The sequence below is a fragment of the Alligator mississippiensis genome, chromosome 10 (assembly GCF_030867095.1).
Source record: "Alligator mississippiensis isolate rAllMis1 chromosome 10, rAllMis1, whole genome shotgun sequence".
NCBI classification, from domain to species: Eukaryota; Metazoa; Chordata; order Crocodylia; family Alligatoridae; genus Alligator; species Alligator mississippiensis.
The window spans coordinates 70,298,953-70,318,920 of record NC_081833.1 but is presented as its reverse complement, the minus strand read 5'-3'; the positions used below and the strand labels follow the sequence as shown (position 1 = coordinate 70,318,920).

The following is a 19,968-nucleotide window of genomic DNA, read 5'->3' as shown; positions in this document are numbered from 1 at the left end:
AATCTCTATACAATTATAGTCAGATTTTATAACTGTTTAATTCCCATCAGTGTTTGCACAGTTCATACATTCACAGATGTTTAGGTTAGCAGGAACCCATTATGATCATCTCCTCTGATCTCCTGCATAACTCTCACAAAACCTCAACCCACCAATTTCTGCATCGTGCCCATAAATTCTGCTTCTGTATTACTAGTTGTGTGGCTAAGGTGCTGCATTAAGACTTCAGGCTCTCCAGCTACGTGGGTTTGAGTCCCACTGCTGTCACTTTTATAACATCTATTTCATCCCAGTCTTGATTTTACAACTTCCAGCCACGAAGCCTCCATCCTATCCTGTCAGTAGGTAAATTGGTCCAATGGCTCATGACTCCCAGCTGCAATAGTTGTGCCTGCAGCATGTCAGTTGAGCATACAATTTCATGACTATTCAAAGGCTCACCGGGTAATTTAAAAAATCCCAGGCCTGTTTTATAAGGTGGCCCACCAAATGGTAGAACCTTGCAGGCTACAGCGTGATGTGGTTTGGAGGAGGAAAGCGTACCCAGAAAAATATGACAACTTGGAAGTGTTTGCAGAAATCCAATGGCTTTACTGTACATAAGTCTGTAATTGCATCCACTGGCTTCATTCACATTAACAAAAACATGAGAGCTAAGCTCCCCTACTCAAAGGCGGCACAAGAAGCCCTGGATAAAATGAGTTTTCTTGTGTATATATGGATGTAAATTACTCAGTATATCCTCTAACATTCCTATAAACCCACCAAAACCAAAGCAGTCAACTGTGAGCTGTAGGCAGAGTTCTCAACTCAATATATTAGGCTAGCTTAATTACTTGGCTTAGCCAAATGTCTGCATGAACTGAGAGAGCAAGACACACAAAAAAGTCCATTTATATTCCAACATTTGGCCCAATCTGGCAAGGAGCCAAGCATCTCCTGGAAGGCAAAGGTACTGAGGCTGCTCAGCACTCCAAGGAACACTTAGCCTATGACAGGATCCAGCCTGTTGCCTTGCAGATAACAGTTAACGTTGGTGCACATCAAAGTTAGACAGTGATTTAGCTGTTACAGGTTTCCTCCATGGATTTCAAAACGTTTCCAAAAGGAAAGTGGAGTAGCATTAGCTCCATATTATAGATGGAGAAATCAAGGCACAGAGGGTGAAGTGTCCATATGCACAGACCAAATTAATGACAGAGCCAAGAATAGCACTTAGGTTTCCTGACTCCCAGCTTGCTGGATTTTCATGTGGCCTCCTACAACTCTGAAATGTAATGCTGGCAACAGCATTCCCCACATAAAGGGCATTTTTATATACACACACAGACACACACACACACACAGACACTCACTCACTCTCCCGCTAAAGAGTTTATTCATTATATTAATTCCCCAGAGAGCAGTAAAGTGTCCAAATCCACTCCAATTAATATTTGACACTGTAAATTCTTTGACTACACATTGTGGTACAGACATGTTGATTTTCAATCTGCAATTGCTAAGTATGGTAAATATGTGCAATTCTCTTAAGTTAACCAAAGACAAGCAATGCTCTGTGTGTTTCAATTTCATTTGAGACCACTCGAGAGCTTTGGATTTCTTTTAAACCGTCTGGCATCCAAAAATAACATTTATAGAATATTTTATTGAACGCTACAGAATATTCAAAAATGTTTACATGTCTGGAGACGGTAGGCATGCAGCCAAGAATATGGCCTTTCAGCCATGTCGAGCTCACTAGTTAGTTCTGTAAACTCTAAGAGTTTAAATAATAATATTAACAACAACAACAACAATGCTGTGTAAATACAAAATATAAAATCTTCTCTGAAAGCATATTGTGACCCAGAAAGGCAGGGGATGTCATCTCAAATTATAATAGACATGAAAAGAGACCATTTGTGCAGTTATAAAGGCACGGGATCCAACTCAGCTATCACAGCAATATGGCCCAAACCTTATTTTTTTCCTGCAAACTGTACCTTTGCGCAGTAAAAAACTACTCGTGCCAGTTAGGAGCTGTGCCAGCCACACTGGGCATGCTCCAGATGGCTCAAAAGCATCTTGTGATTACAGAAAAAGGCAGGTAGGCTTCCATATTACTGGGCTGCATTAATCGGATACTACGTTCTGTTCCTGAGGTGGCTGCACTTTATGACATTCATTGACAGACATTATTATAAAGTATGTGCCAAAAATCATGGATCACCACTGAGACTTGTGGGTAAGATTTTCACCCAAGCATCTAAAGCAGTTTGATGCTTAACTCCCACTGAAAGCTGGTAGGAGTAGAATGCCTAAACTGTCTAGATGCCATTGAAAATCTGACTCGAGTGCCAAAAGGTAGGTACCACAAACTCAGTGCATGGCTACAAACCACACACATAGGTAGGGTGGCTAGGTATTCTGGGGATGCATTATTAGAAGGAGGCAAATAACTGATGGCTGCTAATGACATAAGACATCACAATGAAAGCTCTCAACTCATTAAATACCCGTAACTTAAATACTGACCATGTTGTGTTTGAGGATCCTCTGTACCACCGGTGTGAAGACTTCAATGACAACCATGGACCGAGGACGCTCCCTGCAGTGCTACAATGAGAAACATTGAACGTGTGTGAATGCAGCAGCAGCAGCACACAGACAGCAGGATGAAGTGTACAACTAGAGCATCCATACCAGGGGTGGGCAATAACGTGGGCCCATCGGCCACACGGGGAGTTTTAAGAAGCTGCGGCCCAGGTCAGAATCTCCCTCCTTTGCACAACAGTGAGCAAACCTCCCAATGTGGGATGGGGCTGTAGGTGGGTGGGGAGCTGGCTTCAGCAAGGGCAGGTCAGCCAGGGCCCCCATCACCACCAGCACCGCCTCTGGGCAGCCCTTCTACCCTGAGGAGGGGGTAGAGCTGCTGTCCAGTTTTGGCGTCAGCAGTTGGGCAGGAACTGCTGCTGGGCACTGGGAAGAAGTGGGACCAGGTGGCAGGTCTACATGGGCCCGAGGCCTGCAGTGGCAGCTGCCAGAAGGAGCCACTGCCACAGGGGGCTGCCAGGAAATGGAGACAAGCTGTGGAGCCACCTCAGCCCCACTGTGACCAGGCGCAGCGGGATGTGCCACAGGCCGGATGGCACCTGGCACCAGGTGGAACCGAGGGACCCACCACGGGCCAGAAAAAAATCCTTCTGTGGGCCGGATCCAGCCTGCAGGCCATATTTTGCCCATCCCTGATCTACACATACTACAGTGATTTGTCATGGCCCAGATTCTCGGAGGCATTCAGACACCTAGATCCTACCAGAATCAATAGGAGTTGAACACCTCAACATCTTTGACAGTATGGATCCAGGTTCCATACTGGGCCTTGGATACATGTGACCCTGAGGTCAGACATTAGCCTTTGGGCTGATTAACAGGTAAAATTAATGTTCGATCAGCTGGTTTCATAACTCTACCTATGCACACATGGAGCCTCGAAGGAAGAAAGCAACACAAAGCATGTACTAGATCAGGGTGGCCCACCTGCAGCACATGTGCCACAAATGGCACAGGCAACCTGTGTGTGTAGCATGCAGCTGGCTGGGTAGGGGACAGGTAGCACAGCAGCAGACAGGGCAGGAAGCAATCAGCCAATCAGGCAAGGAACAAAGGGTAGGAAGCCAAAAGACAGAGGAGCAGTTCAGGTACAAAGGACAGGGCAGGGAACAGAAAGCAGAACAGCAGATGAGGTAGGGGAAGGGATCAGAACGGCACTCAGATGGTGCAGGGCTAATATGTAGCAATCCTGCCAAAAAAGTTGGCCTGCACTGAACTGAATTATTATGGTCCATCTGAATGTGCTGGCTCCAGTGACCCCATGACTAGCTAGGGAACATGCAGTGAGCTGTCTCTACTTTCCACTTTGGGATGAGGAAATCTGAAGATTAAACGCTCACAGTGTATTACTACTGAGCAGTAGATAGGGAGCCATTACTCCATTGCAGCCACTAACTATTCCAAGGTCTGCTACCCATCAAAGACAGAAACTGTCTGGGGAATCAGTTCAGTAGGGTCAAGGAAAAAGAAGTAGTCAGAAACATCCATGAGATTTCAGACAATTAATCTGTTCTTGGTACCTTGCAGAAGAATTCACAGAGGTCAGGTGGAGGATGATTATTTTCCAGCAAAGGTGCAATTGCCTTAAAAATAAAAAAAAAAGTTAACAGGATTTCAATTGGTCTTTGTCACAGAGGTCAGCCCTACTAAACAAGTACAAAACTGAAGACATTTTAAAACAGAGACCTGAATAAAACTGTAGCTAATTTTAATGGGACATAAAGTTAGGACTTTAAAAGAGAATAGTAATATTTGTATTATTGCATACATTTAAAAAAATAAAGAAAAAAGCGGGGTTTGTTTATCCCAAATAAAGAAATTAAGGCTTGCTGCACTTTTAAAATTGATGGACCCATTGGAAAATGTTTGCTCCCTAGTACACTACTTTTAAATCCAGAGCAACACCACTGAAGATAAATGGAACTCCAGTTTTTTAAGTGATTTAAACAAAAGCAGAAACGGACCCACTGCTTTTAGAAGTATGACATAAAAACAAATGAGGCACAAGATCAAAGTGTCAATGTCCCTATAAATAAGATCTTACACACACACCCACACTTTCCCCACTTCTTATATAATACATTCATGCTCAGTTACTGACACACAGGCCATGTTTTCAAGGAAAAAGTACTTGCCTTTCATTTTACCAAGAACAAGACAGTGTTGCCATTACCACCATGGACACTACTCCTTAAAAACAAGCGCTGAACTTTCTGAAAGTTCAGACCATCCTTTCTGTCTCCATCACTAGGCAACCCAATGCGATTATGTACAGTAAATATATTAGAGGTCATACCTACCACTGTGAGCGTAATGAAATTATTCTGCTACTACCTCCTTTCTAACTTTACAAAGTGGTATTAGGACAATGTATCCTCTCTGCTTTATGATGCCTCCAGGCTTCACCAACCTTGAACTAAGGGATTCCCAGTACTGATTTAAAAAGTAACACTCTTAACAGATCCACCAGGACATTTTGTATCAAATTTCTGCACACCAGGAATTTTATCTAAGGGAGGTTGGAAGTTTGGCTACAGCAGTACGTTTGCTCCTTCATCCTCAGTCCACATAAGCCCATCAAAATCACCATGCCTCACTACACACCTGCTTTTACTCATACGGAGATAACTGGGAAGGGAGAAAACGAAACCTAAACATAGTCAAAGAGCTACACTACATAATACTTCATTTCCCAGTATATGCAATGTTTGCCGCCTCCTCCCTCACAAAGGAGGTTACAAAATGAAGGTGTCTTACACACCACACCTACATTAAATAACTGAAATCACTGTAATAAATGTTGACCAAAATCCAGACAAATGAATATAAAACCCCTCTCCCACCTTTTACCCATAATATGCAATGGAAAGCAGGGTACTTTAAGCAGCTAAAATTGGCCTTTGTGCTCCTCCCCTCCTTACAACTGTTTATTCCTCCATTCAGAAGGCAATTGAATACAGACCTTTATAGACCAACTAAATAAGATAGATAGAGCACAAGCTTTTAAGAATCCAAGTTCACAGCACCTTATGAAGTGAACTTGGGTTCACAAAAGCTTGTGCTCGATGCATCTCTTATTTAGTTATCTATAAAGGTGCATATCTACCCTGCCTTCTGATTTGAGACTAACACAGCTAACCACCTCTCTATGCCTCCACTGATCGTGGAGGGATAGTGACATACTCTTATTGGAGTTGCAAGAAACCAATGCTGCATGGTTGTAACATTCAGCTGGAAAAGACCCTTTGTGCAGTTAGCTAAATTAAGGATCCTGTTGTTACTCCGTGTTCTCTCTTAGTCAATGCAGCTCTTTGTGTACAAGTTGCTGTCTCTACTGCGGATGGTGGTGCTGGGGCGTGCAAGCTGTTTCCTTGGAGACCTGAGTGTTACACAAAGAATTGACCACAAGGTTTGGTTCAGTGGCAAAAGCTCAGCCGGGTTTATTACCTATATAGGTGGTTAGCTGCGTTAGTCTTGCTAACATGTCTATCCACTGGGTTACAAGAAGTTAGCCCTGGATCCTGGTGGTGAGGCACAGGTACACCTTGTAATAGCTTTTATCCTTCTGGCCCTTTGAACTACAGAGTTCAAAGAATACCAGGCCTTCTCTTATACACAAAGTTAGCAGTTGTGTTTAAACCAGCCATTTACATGTTCAATACTGCCAGCAAAGCCTATAAATGAGTTGTATATGCATTGATCGGTGCTTATATTACTCATTACTCCAGCAAGGCCTGCAGATCCCATCTAAAACTATCTTCTTAATCAAATGTGTTATAGTGACTCTATGGACTCCAACAATATACTGCAAAATCACTGGAAGAGCTCTATGCTTGTCAACTGACAGAGAGGGTACTAGATAATCATGATTAGAGGTGAAACTGGCCATATAGGCTGCTGACAGACATGAACCCCCCGCCCTCCTAAAATGCACTTTACCGAAAGAGGCAGTGTATTAGCTGACCTGGCTCTGCACCATCTATATAGATTGTGTGATTTAGCGGGGCTTTTTAGTGCTTTTATCTAAAGCAGATTCAATCAGTTATTAGATACATTTCCAAAAAGCCCCGCTTAAGTGTGCAATCTATCCAGATGTTGGGTGAGCTGGGTCAAACTAACACAATGCCTCTTTCTGGGCATGTGCTGGGCTCAGCGCAGGGGTACACCAAGTTTAAAGTAAAGCACTGGTTTGGGGGGAGGGTATGTCTGTAGGCAGCCTTGTTGCCTAAGTCAAATCAGCTTTACTGTCTCACTGGACAGACATCCATGTCACAAGGGAATTATCCCAAGAACACAAAGACTGAAAGGCACATTGATTTTCTCACCTAGGTACCCAGTGATCTCTCTAAAACTTGCTCTTCTGCTGAAACTATGCCTGTTCTAGGGATAGAGGGAGAGCTTTGTTCTTTGGGGATGCCAAACTGGTTAGTGTTTGTAGTTATTGGTTAGTGTATACCAATAACTACAAATGTGTGTTTGTGTGCGTGTTTCCACCCCCCACCCCCCCCTTCAAAGAGATGGACATGGGCTACCCTGAGTATTGGTCTGTTCCAGCATAGCAGTTTGGAATCAGAATCTGTCTCAGAGGTAAAAACCATGTTTCCTGTTCAATGCTGAACTACAGGGAAAAATCACTGATAAATTTACGAAACAGCAATCATCATGCAAACTGCAAGACTAATACTATATCTGCAGTGGGCTTAAAATATCTAGAAACTATCAACCTGCATTTGGAATACAATCTTTGGATAAGATAAAAGACAGAATAAGGTTTGATTTTTTTTGTTTGTTTGTTTTTGGGTTTTTTGTGTTTAAATAAAAGGATTTTTTTTTTGCTTCCCCAGAATAACAAGTCAGCCCCAACTGGCAGCTGGAATCAACTTTAGTTCAGAAGAAAACTACAGCCTGTAGCAGATTTCAAAGAAAAGCGATCGTCACTTTAGCAACTTATTTCAGTGAGCAATACTGGTTAAAGTAGCATCCAGAACCATACTTAAAAGCAATTCACACATAGTAGCAACTATATTTTATATCTTGTCATTTTAGAGGAAGGTTCACAGAAACCTGGTTGTAAAGTGCTAGATTAGATTACCGAGAAAATCTCCTGGAAATCACCAGCAGCTGAAATTAAATTACAAAGATGGGGAAGCAATTTTCACCCCTCTAATAAATGTTTATATTGGACAATGCAGAGGACACTTTCAGCGCATGTGCGTGCATGTGTGGCTGAGGGAATAAAACCACAGAAACACATATATATTTCCCACTTTGCAAAGGCAAATATATACTCACATATCAATAGTCCACACGATGTACCTACAAGTGGTAATGTTATCTCCTGAGAAAACCATTGTGCCCTAAAGCCAATAGTTTGGCTCTCAGAGGCATAAGAGGCAAGGCCAAATATTTCCTTAGATTTTATATAGGATGTGAAGCTGCCTGAACAGCTTCTTTTGGAAAAAGGATTAACCCTACATGGATCATATAGATCAGAGGTTTTCAAACTGTGGCCCACAGAAAGGTTGCGGAAGTATCGAGAATATCTGTACTTGTACAGTAAGACTACCGATATTAAAATACGAGTTGTGCGCTTTGATTTGTAGAACAAAAAAAAAAGTTTAAGTGGCCTGCCAAGACTCTCAGCAATTTTCAAGTGATCCGCAAAAAAAAGAATTTGAGAACCACTGATACAGATCAATCAGGGATCTTTTGAGCATCAGGGCATTCCCGTGCTATGCACTGCCTTTCTTCTCTCCTCCCTGCTCTCTTCCTCCACTTACCATCCCTATCGAATTTAATACTGTTGCTGGCTATGTGCTTTTGTGGTACTTTGTGGTGATGACAAGTGGAGATTGCAGGGCACACACGAGGGGGAGAGAGCAGGTGATCAGCGACTCATGGCAGCAACTAAATCCCAAACGCCAGTCTTACATGTTGCCAACCCTGACCAGAAAGAGAATCGACCCCCAAACCTTGACGTTAGGTAGGTAGGACACTCACCACAATAATGCTCTCGTGGTCTTGAGTGGTTAAACTGTTGTTCTGGAAGGGATAAACAGTAGAGGTCAATAAGCAAACTGTATTTTGAAAGCAATATGTTCAGTGCCCGTCCCTCAGCCTGTGCAAAGGAACAAAGGAAAGGGCCCAGTTCTGTCATCCCTTTACTCATCATTCCCTTCATACAGATCATAGTACATATGCTGTCAGGAGCCGGGCTGATTTCCACTTCCTACTCAATCCCTTTCATGACTCTCCCACTCAGTGCACCCTGGACTTACAACCTGGGAATAGCAGCTCACTGGTCACTGTGATACCAGAGCAGTACTAAGGTAACAGAAAAATTAAACCAGTGGCAGGTATTTCTTGAAAGCACTCTCAGTTTCGGACAAAGAAAGCACAGCATTCATCCCTGCTCTGCACTAGTACCAGGGAACTAATCGCTACAACTTCCTGCATTTCCCATCTCGAACCACGAAGCCAGCAATGCAGGTGATGTAAACTCAGCAGCCCCTCTGAGGTCAATCGAGCTGTGTTAATTTACACCCGCAGGGAACATGCTTGCGGTCTCTATATTACGTGGTCCGTTCAACAAGGAGCGATGGGGTTACGAAGTGCTGTCGCCTTGGTTTACCAAGGAAAGGCAGCTAGCACTTTTTCTACTCAACACCAATGCACACATAAAAGCAGAGGTCCATCTGATATGTAAAAAATCCTGACAAGAATCACATTTCCTGTTTGTATGCAGACGGAAGCAACCAGTGAACATGTGCCAAGAGCAACAAGAAAAAAAAAAAGCTTCCTTTATTTCTAAATGAACAACAGATTAACTATGGTGGCAAATGCTCCTAAATAAAAATGGGGATATCACCCCACTCAGGAGCAGATCATCTATTTGAAACAGGCAAAGGGGAAGCTAATTCCCAGATCTTTCCATTTGAAAAATCACTTTATATTAAATTAATGGTGCTTGCATACTACCGGTCCGGATGAGAATGGTCTGTTACAGACAAATGCAGCCAACCCAACCCCCACTGAATGGCAGCTTTGCCACTAGCTTCAAACAAGACATGAATCAGCCCAAAATGAATGGTAACCGTGAACCACGGGGGGGGAGCAGGAAAAATACGACAAAAAATAGTGGTTTTCTAAGGAAACTACAGAGGATGAGTCAACTCCAAACCACTGTGACTCCCACTGAAATCAGGAGGAGAGGCCTATATTCAGGAGCAGAACGTTGAGTCCCCAATTTGAAACCGTGTCCTGGGGTTTTGTTGTTTGGAAGGGGGGGCAGAGGGGGGATTTGCTTTTTTTCTTCAAAGGGAAATAAACAAGGTGGGACCGGCCCCACGCTCATACCTCCGAGAGCAGTTTTGAGACAATCTCCAGTGGTGCTTGATGGATAGAATCATCCTGCAGTGGAGATGTGAGTGCCATGTCCACCAGCGTCCTGATCTCCTTCAGAACAACCTCCCAACGGCTCGGGTTGCTAAGCACCTTCTTGTACTTGTAAATCTTTTTCTGCAAGAAAACACACACAGAGTCATACTGAAACTCTAGCTAGCCCATCCCATCACCCTTTGGAAACTGTCAGAGGACAGCAACTTGCCAATCAAGATCTACAAAAGAACACTTTTGCATTTTAATCCTTGACTCCTTTTCTGTTTATTTTAAGTGCAATGCTTAAATTCTGAAAATAGAGGGGTATAAAACTGATGGTTCATAATCCCATTCCATAAAAATATTGAGATGAGACTGCCACATTTTGCTCTAGTATTGAAAATGAGCTGTCAGGATAGCACCGGGCACCTTGCTTTGTATTATCCATGGCCTGTAACTAATCCATTCTCTGCAGTTCAGTCAAAGATAATAGTTGAGGTACCGCTCTCACAGCCAAAAGTGAAAACGCAATTTGTTCCATTTAGTTGCTGGGAACAGTATAGTAAATATTAATTGCTCTACAAATATTTTATACTGCATTGCCCACTAACAAACTCCAGTTCAGGAAAAAAAAGCTCATCATTCTAAGAACAATTTTAAAGATGGTCAAGAAAAGCTCCAATTGAAATCCTCACCATTGGGGAACACAATTCCATTGACATTGTAACACTCGATGGAATTGTATCAATTGGTCAAAATTTATTGCAAGCAAAAAAACCCCACGAGTTTTGACACTGTCAGAATTTCCCTCGCACACACTTCAAAACTTTCAGAATAATTAAATGTTGATTTTTGGAAGCCAGAGGTATTTTTGTATTTTATATTGGATTCTTCCCTAAAACAGAAGTTAAAGTTAAAAAATCTAAAAGTAAAGCTTTGCCATGTTGCAACAGTGCAATGTTTTGATCTATCCAAAACATCCCCATTCCCCCATCACTCTCCCACAATTTGCTTTTGTAGAAAATTTCAGAATTGTCTAGTTCTGTTCCTAGCCATACTGAAAACAATTGCCAAAGCCTTGAAATTCCCCTCCCTGCTCCTGAGTTCTCACTCTCTAAACCCTCTACTTCATACCTACTAATGTCAACACTACTCCAAATCTAGTGACTACGTGTTACATACACACAAAAGGACAACCCTTACCGCCACAACAGCCATACTGCTCAGAATGACTGTAGTATAGACTGTCTTGGATTATAAATAGCATTCTTTGGGGAAAAAACATCATTTAAAGTCCCAGCCGGTCAGCTTGACTAAATTCTAGAAGCTCAACAAAATGATGAAATGATGATGAGAGTTATGTCTCCCGATAACCCCAAGAGAGACAGACATTGATCCAGGTTAGGCCAGATGCAATCTTCAATCGTCATTCAGATTTCTAGAACCACCACCAAAAAGCCTCTGCTGCTTATTGAAACTTCCAAGAATTTTTGCTATGGCTCATCTCCTCCTATCTCCTCTTGTCTCTTCTATCTATTCATAAATCTAGCCTAGTGACCAAAGGGGCTAAAAAGCCCATTTTCATTTTGATGAGAGTAAACCACCTGGATGAGCAGTTTTCTCAACTGCCTACCAATGCAGCAGCTGTGAGCACACAGGCTGCATTATTAGAGATGCTTTGGGGAAAAAAAGATCATTCCCTTAATACAGCACTGGTCCTCAGGCTGCATGATATCAGTATAACAAATGGCATGATACAAACACAGATCCCCTTTCTAAGTGTTTTGCTGATATGCTAAATCACAACCCTTCCATTCACTTGGACAGTGCGGCCCTTCCTGAATCACCTGAAATCCGTCTATACCTGTTTGCTTATCAATCATTTCTACCCAAAAGGCAGCAACAGCCTTAATTTAATGGTCAGCAGAATGTGCAATCACCTTCCCACCCTTCTGCCAGCAAGACAAGTAAAGGAGAGAACAGCAAAGAAGGCTGCATACCATATTCTGCCTGTCCACGGTGGTGGGTGACAGCACTCATGCAAAGGACAGAGGCTGCAAAAGGATTCTGATTATACTTTTCATTTCAATTAAATCTACACAAAAAAGAAAAACACAATGGCAACAGCTCAGACTTGTAAGGTATTTTGGAGATGCCGGAAAGCTTAAAAAAAAAAAAGCAAGAGAGAGAGAGACTAAAAACCCTCACCCCCGACACTTTCAAATGTATTTCAGATTCACAAGTTGAGTAAATACTTCTGTAAAGCTCTCTGAAACACAGTCTGTCCTTTAATGGCTTCTAATTATGTAGCATATTGTCACCACTTATTTATTATCATTATAGGGTTTTTAGCATCCTTTAGGAAACAACAGGTTGGTTCCATAGAGATTTTAATTTCCCTTATTCTTCTAATGTTTTTTGGTAAACAGACTACAGAGCTGGATAACCTAACCATCCTAGGCAGCCCGCAACCTCCACGTGACTCTTTTCTGACTAACTGAGCACATCACACAACGCAGCCTTAACAAAACCAGCTTAACAAATAGGCTTCTGCACTGAACTTTGCATCTCTGTCCTATAAAACAAGCACATTAAATTCAAAGCACAGACCAGAGGATGGCGGAGCAAAAAGAGACCAGCTGGGGCATCTCATTTACCGGATTCCTCCCTTTGCATCTCACGGCAGACTTCCCCGCGTCACCCCCACTGGGGCATATTGCATCAAGAGCCCTGCTCTTTGGTGGGACCCAGCTCAGACAATCTTACCACACAAATCTTCCTGCAGCCACCAAGTTCTCCCTTGCTTTAAAAATAGATGATCTGCATTCAGAAGTAGAGCCTTTCAGAGATGTCCATGAAAGAGCAAAAATAATGATAAAAAAAGCCGATTTCAATGCTGAGAAGAGAAAAATGGAGCTGACCCCCCATCACGAAGGACCTAGCTGACGGTGGTTTCTGACGCCAGCCTCAGAGCAGTTAAAAGGAAGCTCCAAGGTCAGGCTACCTCTACACGTAAGCTGTTGCAGTCACAAATAAGAAATCCCAAGCTCATGCTCTCCGTTCCAGCTTTCCGAGGCAAAAGGGTTTAATATGCTTCCATGACGTGCTGGGATCTGTAAGCAACAGGACGGCATTTTCAAGTGATGGTGGGAACAGGGAAAAATAAAACAACAGCCCCAAGAGGGTTGAACTCTGCTATCCTGAACCTTTGTCCATGGTTACACTGCTGCTTTCCTCAGCAGAATGCTATTTACTACTGTAGACTGCCTCACTGAACGCCTCAATTAAGTCTGAAACCTATCAGTTGGTTACAGAAGCAATTTGGTTCACGTCAGCAAGCATTTGGCCAACGCTGAACCATCTGCTCTATTCTACTTGTGCTGCCGCCTGAACAAGGGGGAACAATCACTTGTGGGGCTGCACAAACTAAGCCCAAGACCAGAGAGTGGTCAGAAGGCAGCCCATCAAAGGGCTGCCTTGCTCCTCGGTGCAGATATAAAAAGCACCTGTGATTGCATGCACCACCTTTGCAAGTCAAACGAGAGCAGCAGATTTCAGAATCTGTGATAGCAGAGGTCCATTTCTGTAAAACTGCCCTGCTGGCAAGAGCAGTCCCCCTGCTGTCAATGGGATTATTCATCCAAAAGCAGCTTTGCAGACTGGACTTGGCTTTGAAAAACGCTTAGGATCCCGAGCGCTGTGCAAACTCCCGACAGTCACTGATGCCTTGTGGAGACTGCACTGTATAGCCAGGCATCCAAGCACATCCGCATCTGATCTCGGCATTACTCTTGCACTCGCCACCAGGGCATGAAGACACCAAAACAAGAAAACAAAATGGCAATGAACAGCTGTATTCTCAAAAAAAAGAGATCTCAAAATTACAATGCCCAGAAATCAGACATCAATTCCATTAGTTACTGTCCAGCCAGAACCACCCGGCTTTCTAATGCCATTCCAGATGTGCCTGAAGCGATTCTTTTAAAACACAACTGTTACACTTAACTGTAGAGGAAAAGAAACACAAGGAACAAAGGGTAATAATTTGCATCCACATGGCACCTTCCACCCAAAAAAACCCAAATTGTCCTAGCTAATGAAACTGAAAAATCCCTAGAGTTTTGTAAGACTCATCCCCATTTCACAGCTGGAAAAAGCAATATTCCACCTTACTTTAGACGTAGAGCTGTGGACAACAAGGTCGGAAGGAGTCAACCACTCTTAACAGAGGAGGGTTTTATTAAATAGGTCCTACATGAAACTATATTATATGCTGCAAGTGTCTTACCCTTCGGTATCACTCCCAAAAATGCTATATAATAAGAAGAGACTAATTAATCTAAGTCAGAGCTACTTCTAAATGCAAACAGAAGTAAAGAGTTATTTCAAATTGGCATCCTAAGAACTTCCTTGATGCTGTCGAAGGCCCTAAGCAGCTATTATTTTTGGTGGCTATTGGATGACTAGGTGATGTTAACCTTTTCTGTACTCGGAATCCATGTGGGATTTTTCTGTACTCAAAACCCACTCTAAATCCTGGAAAACGAGCTTCTCCGAGCACCACGTGCATTTGTTTGTTCTCAAAAAAGAAAGATGGAGAAAAAAGGAAACAAAACCAAAATCTGGAGTGGATTTGCTTATAAGGCTGAAGCGATTAGAGTTAAATAACCTTTATTACTGATATGAGTGATACATTTTAGCACTAGATTTGATTTTATTGTCTCAATTGTGGATCTATGTACAACAATGTTATAGATTCATGTCTTGATTTACTACTACAGTAAAAAACTCTGTTATTTGGCATCCATGGGGAATGGGGGGTGCTGGTTAATCAAATATGCTGGTTATCTGAAAGTTATACTTACTTTTCCCACCACTAAGCTTGATTCTGTGTGTGCCCACTGCATTTGCGCATGTAAGCACACTCAGGCAGTCCTTGTTCTGCTTAGTTGCAGGATGGGCAAGATATTCAGCAATCAAGTCATAATACAGCACAGGCACAACGTGATCACAATGACGGACGAGACTGCCACTAGCGACACCAGTCGGCAGCGTCCTGAAGCTTCCGTAATCAACAGATCTATGTATTGCCATCTATGATAGATGCCGGTTAATGGAGCATTCCAGATGGTAAAGTGCCGGATAACACAGCTTTTACTGTATATTTATATTAATAATGTTTTTATGTCCGTGGGTTCTGTTTTTAGTATAATATTTGTAGTTTGGTTACTTTGTTCAAACTTATTTATATTATGGTCATGTGTGTGTTATGTCATTTTGGGGAGCATGGCATTTAGCCAAAATCCTTAATAATTTTTAACTGAAACTGAATTGAATTGAGTGGATTGTTGAAGTCTAGCTTTCTCTTTCCAGCCATCCCACAACCTCTGTTGAGACAATCCTTCCTCTCTCTGTTCACAACTGCAGGTAAGCTGATCACTCATTGCTGCAGCCACACTAACACTACAACATAAGTGTGTGCTGGCTTCCCAAGGGCTGTGTGTGCCACAGGTTATTGATTTTTGCTGAGCAGAGGAAAGCAGTTCCAGCCAATGGAAAAAATGGCAAAACCTCCCACGTGTAGTTCCTTCCCATCTTGCTGTGGGGCAGAGCTGAGCCAGGCAAGGTTACAGCTTCAACCCAATGGCAAGACAGAACTTTTATAAACTGAAGGTGGCAGCCACACGACTTGGTATATGGACCACAAACCCGGAAACTGGACTAGCTCAATGGACCACCTTGTTACTATCCCCAGAGACAGCAACACACAAAACCATTTGCAATGCGAAACACACATGTTTTACTGGTCCTGCAAAACCAATAAACTATGCTACATGTTCTTCAGTGCCATCTACCAGTACCTTACCTATCAACAAACTATCTTGCTATATAAAGCATTTTTGTAACTCTAGTCCAGTACTGTCTTTCACAATCAGTAGCATCATCTGTTTTCAGAAATTGCTGACTCCAAGCACAGACGTACAAGAATCCATGAAAAGTCCCACGCCAGCCAACTGGACAGCACCTGGGTGTGGGGTTTTTTGGTTAGGGTCAGAGTGATGTAGCCGTGGTGGTCCAGAAATTACATGAAAGAGAAAAAATTCTTAGTGACGTTGAACCAACTGTATAGCTGTGACAGAGTTTGACAAGCATTTGAATGCAAGGCATTCTTCATCAGGTTTTCTTTTGCCATAATCAGGGCCTCGTCTACTGGTATCACTGCCTTTCAGGACTCTCTGGATGCCTTGCACATGAAGATGGCATAACCTGGGGTTCTGTAAGCTGTTAGCACCAGCAGCACAGTCTAACACTTAGCACAATGATTCATTTCCATCATGTGAGGTTTATTTATATTTAATAGCTGCTTGACACTACTTGCCTGACTATACCAATGCCACCACCTTCCCCCAACAAGTAAACTGGCTAGGGAAGTGTGAAAGGACAGCTTGGCCAACGGTGCTAATAATCCAACTACTACCCAGTCCCGGGGGGCCGAGGTGGTGGGTTTTTTGGAGGTAGCAAGTTCCCGAACCTTGCAAATAACTTCTAGAGGTTTGCAATGCTCACGCTACAGTCTGTTAAACATTTTTACCCTTTGATGGTTCCCATTCAAAGTCCAACTAAAGCTTGGTATTAACGTTGCCAAGACTGGGGAACCTTGGTGCCAAAAATATGCACTGAGGGACCGTCCCTGCCCTGAATAGCTTCATTTTAATAGAAAATGGGTCAGAGAGGTGGAAGGACTTGGCTGAGGTCAACCAGCAAGTCAGTGGCAGATGTAAGAATAGCAGATCTAAGACTCTGCAGCTCTGGACTCCCAGACCAGTGCCACAGTCATCAAACCCAGCCCGTCTCTTGGGCTCTGAATTAAGTATAAAAATATTCTAGCACCCAAACTCAAATGGGACAAGAGAGTGGGATGGATACACTAGATCAGCTGTTCTTTCCCCTCAGAAATTCTCCTTCCCATTCTGCCCTCCTTTTCATATTTCTACCAGCATTTCTTTTCCAATCTGTCCCACTTGCTTTTCACTGGCTTGCATGTTCTGTCTCCTAGTCCCAGCTAAGCAGAACAAAAACTTGATGACATTCAAACCTGAGCTAAAACTTTCACAGTCATGAAGCTTGAGTGGGTTCAACATTCGGTGAGACAAGTTCAGCTGTCACTAATAAACATTCTGGACTCTGAAACAGACACTCCCCATTGACGTCAAAGCTCGCCTTTCACTGACAGCCTAGGTTGGGAAGATGAAAGGGAATCTATCAAAAAAGCAGCCAAGGTGGTTTCCATTTCTGCTCAGGAAACAAAATATAGGCAAAAAGTAGGATTATAGACAAGAAAGTGGAAAAGGGCAGCTCTTTTGGCAGCCTGTGGCATGAGACACAGGTAGCACATCTCATACAACCCTCAGTACATTGCAGCAGAATGGTGCTGGGAGAAATGTTCAGAGCCCCTGCTCTCAGCCTCCTTCAGAGCAGCAGTGGCCGCGGCTTTGAAAGCATCAGCTTGCACTGGGCTCTCAGGTGAAGCAAGACTACTTAGGATATCTCCTAGAGCAGGGCTGTGTCACTGATGTCCCATGGGCCACATGTGGCCCCCAGGCTTGAGGTGCTACTCCCCACAAGCTTCTGTGGCCTGCCACCATCCCATGGCCAGAGGGCTCAGGGGACCCAAGAACCTAGCACGGCATCCATGGCAGTCCAATGGGATGGGGGCCCAGGAACTGAGCGTAGGATCCTTGGCAGTGCCATGGGACTCTCCTGCCATGCTAGTGGGGTGGGAAGCACACAGCATGTTGCAATATGTCCACATGTCATGGGGAATGGCAAAGGGTGCTATGTGGTGTGTTGCCACAGCATGGGGAAGAGGGACTGTGAGCTACATCCGCAAGGGTGGGGATAGGTGAGGAAGAAGCTTATGTTTTGGGAGACTTGTACAGTTTGGCAAAGGTGGATACAGTGCAGCATGCGACCTGAGGGGTACCTGCCTGGGTTGTGTGGCCCACACAAAGTATGCTTGGGGGTCCTGGAGCTCCCAGCCACTCAGAAGTTGGACAGCCCTGTCCTAGGGAATGGCCAAAACACAAAGAGGAAGCAATGAGACCTCAGGTACAGCCGCATGACAGAGAGCCTGTCCTGTTACCTTTGCTCAGTGTACAGCTCTCATGTACCATCTGTTCACCTTCTCCCTTCCAGGAGAGGCCCAGAGTACATCCCTGTGATCTCATCTCTCCTCCCACAAAGCGGCTGGGTGGTTTGCTCAGAGAATCAAGCAGCATGCAAACACTGGGACTTCGCACACAGACAGTGTTTTTTTTGTCTTCCCAGGGATCCCAAAGCACATTGCAAATTAGAGCCATGAAGATCATCACCAAGGCTAGTGGATTCTCTTGGCTGGGAGGTGGCAACACATCTTTACAGAGGAGGCTGGGAAGAAGGCAACTCGGGATTCTTAGCCCACAAAGAACAAACAAGATTTTAGTCTTATACGTATTCTCCCTTGAAAGTCCTCACAGGCATGAGGGACGTACATGTGTAGCTTGGAAAAGGGAAAGCAACTGGAATTTAAACCCCTGGCTCTACATGTTTCAGGCACTGGCCGCTCACCCTGACAAATGCCCCCTTCACATGCACTCATCTGATTCCACACTGCAGTATATTTTTAGCCACCTGAATTCAAAGCTCCTACAGTTTTCCCTACAGGCCCATATGTGGGGGGTCTGTATTGTACCTTCCCACACAGCGTAGGAATACCTATGCCAATATAATACCTGGCCAATACCTTTCCCGTAATGCAGCCCTCCCTTTGTGATTGAACAGAAGCATAGCTGGATGGTCTGAGCTAGACCTTCCCAACCATGCATTTGAGATGCTTTTCAGTAACTAGAAAATACAAAAGGCCAACTGTGGTTCCAGCTGCACTTCGCCTGGGCTAACGCAGTTGCTCTCGTAATCAGACCTGTCCACAGGGGAGATGCTTTTTGGCAGCGCTGACCCTTGATGCATTCCCTGAAACCCTTCATCCCTGCTTCCATTTCCTTTTTGGCAAATGCTCCCATTCTTCAGGCCCCGGTTCCAGCACCAGCTTTGCATTTCAGGTTGGCAAAACGTCAGCTTTCGTCCTGCTCCCAGCAAATGTTGTTCCGTGTTTTTCACGTTACAGAGCCAAGTGAGGGTTTGTTTCTTAACGCTGCCTTGGCTCTGTGGAATTTCACTACTACTGCAGGAGATGCTCCAAGCAGGCAAACAGAAAACCCCGTGCTTGCAACAGTTATTAGTGCAGAGATGGCTGGATCTTTTAGGTAGCCAATTGCTCTTGGCCTTTTCCTCCAAAGAAGAGGTGTTTCAAAGGATGTTGACCCCCGCTCTCCCTCCATATTTTTTAAAAAGACCAGGACTGATCCTCCAGGGTTCAGACAGAGGAAAGCCTAAGTACCCCCTGCCACACTGCTGCCCAGGGAAGATTCACCACAAGTTCCGATCAGTTGGTGTTAACCACTGCTCCCACCCTCCCTCAGGTTTGCTGCCTGGAGTGTATAGCGACTTTCAGCTCCTATCCTGAACTCTGAGAAACCTTTGCAGAGAGACTGCTGGATGCACTGAATCAGCCATCCAGCCCCCCCTGCACTAAGCACCTTTGGGGTTGTAACGGCCACTGAGTCATCCAGCACTTTCTGGTACAAGATTCCTGCCACGGTAGTGCCTGCTGCAGGGTTTCTAACAGCGGGCTCAGCACCTAACAACAGACATGGTTGCTGACAGGATACTGGGCAAGACGGATGCTGAGTCCAATCCAAGCTGGCCACACCTCTATTTTTCCGGTACCATCTTCCAACATCAAGACTGCTGGCCCATCCCTATGCTAGGTGATGCATAATGTGAGCAGATGCAATCTCTCACATCTGCTATGTACTGTCAAAGCAAAAATACATTCAGATGAACAGACTAGCAGTTAAAATGCAGTGCAGGGAACACACTGTATCACCGACTAGAGGA

The 19,968-nt window shown here is 43.9% G+C and overlaps 1 protein-coding gene across 4 annotated transcripts in view; it reads right to left on the bottom strand.

Annotated features, from left to right (window-relative positions):
- CMIP (c-Maf inducing protein) overlaps window positions 1-19,968 on the bottom strand; it is a 168,555-nt gene that overhangs the window by 32,922 nt on the left and 115,665 nt on the right. For all 4 annotated transcript variants that reach the window (XM_019488221.2, XM_059713898.1, XM_059713899.1 and 1 more), the window contains exons 4-7: window positions 9,952-10,113; window positions 8,596-8,637; window positions 4,116-4,178; window positions 2,518-2,598 (exon numbers count right to left, since the gene is read on the bottom strand). In XM_019488221.2, coding sequence (XP_019343766.1) covers window positions 2,518-2,598; window positions 4,116-4,178; window positions 8,596-8,637; window positions 9,952-10,113 — 348 coding nt within the window. The remainder of the gene's footprint in view (window positions 1-2,517; window positions 2,599-4,115; window positions 4,179-8,595; window positions 8,638-9,951; window positions 10,114-19,968) is intronic.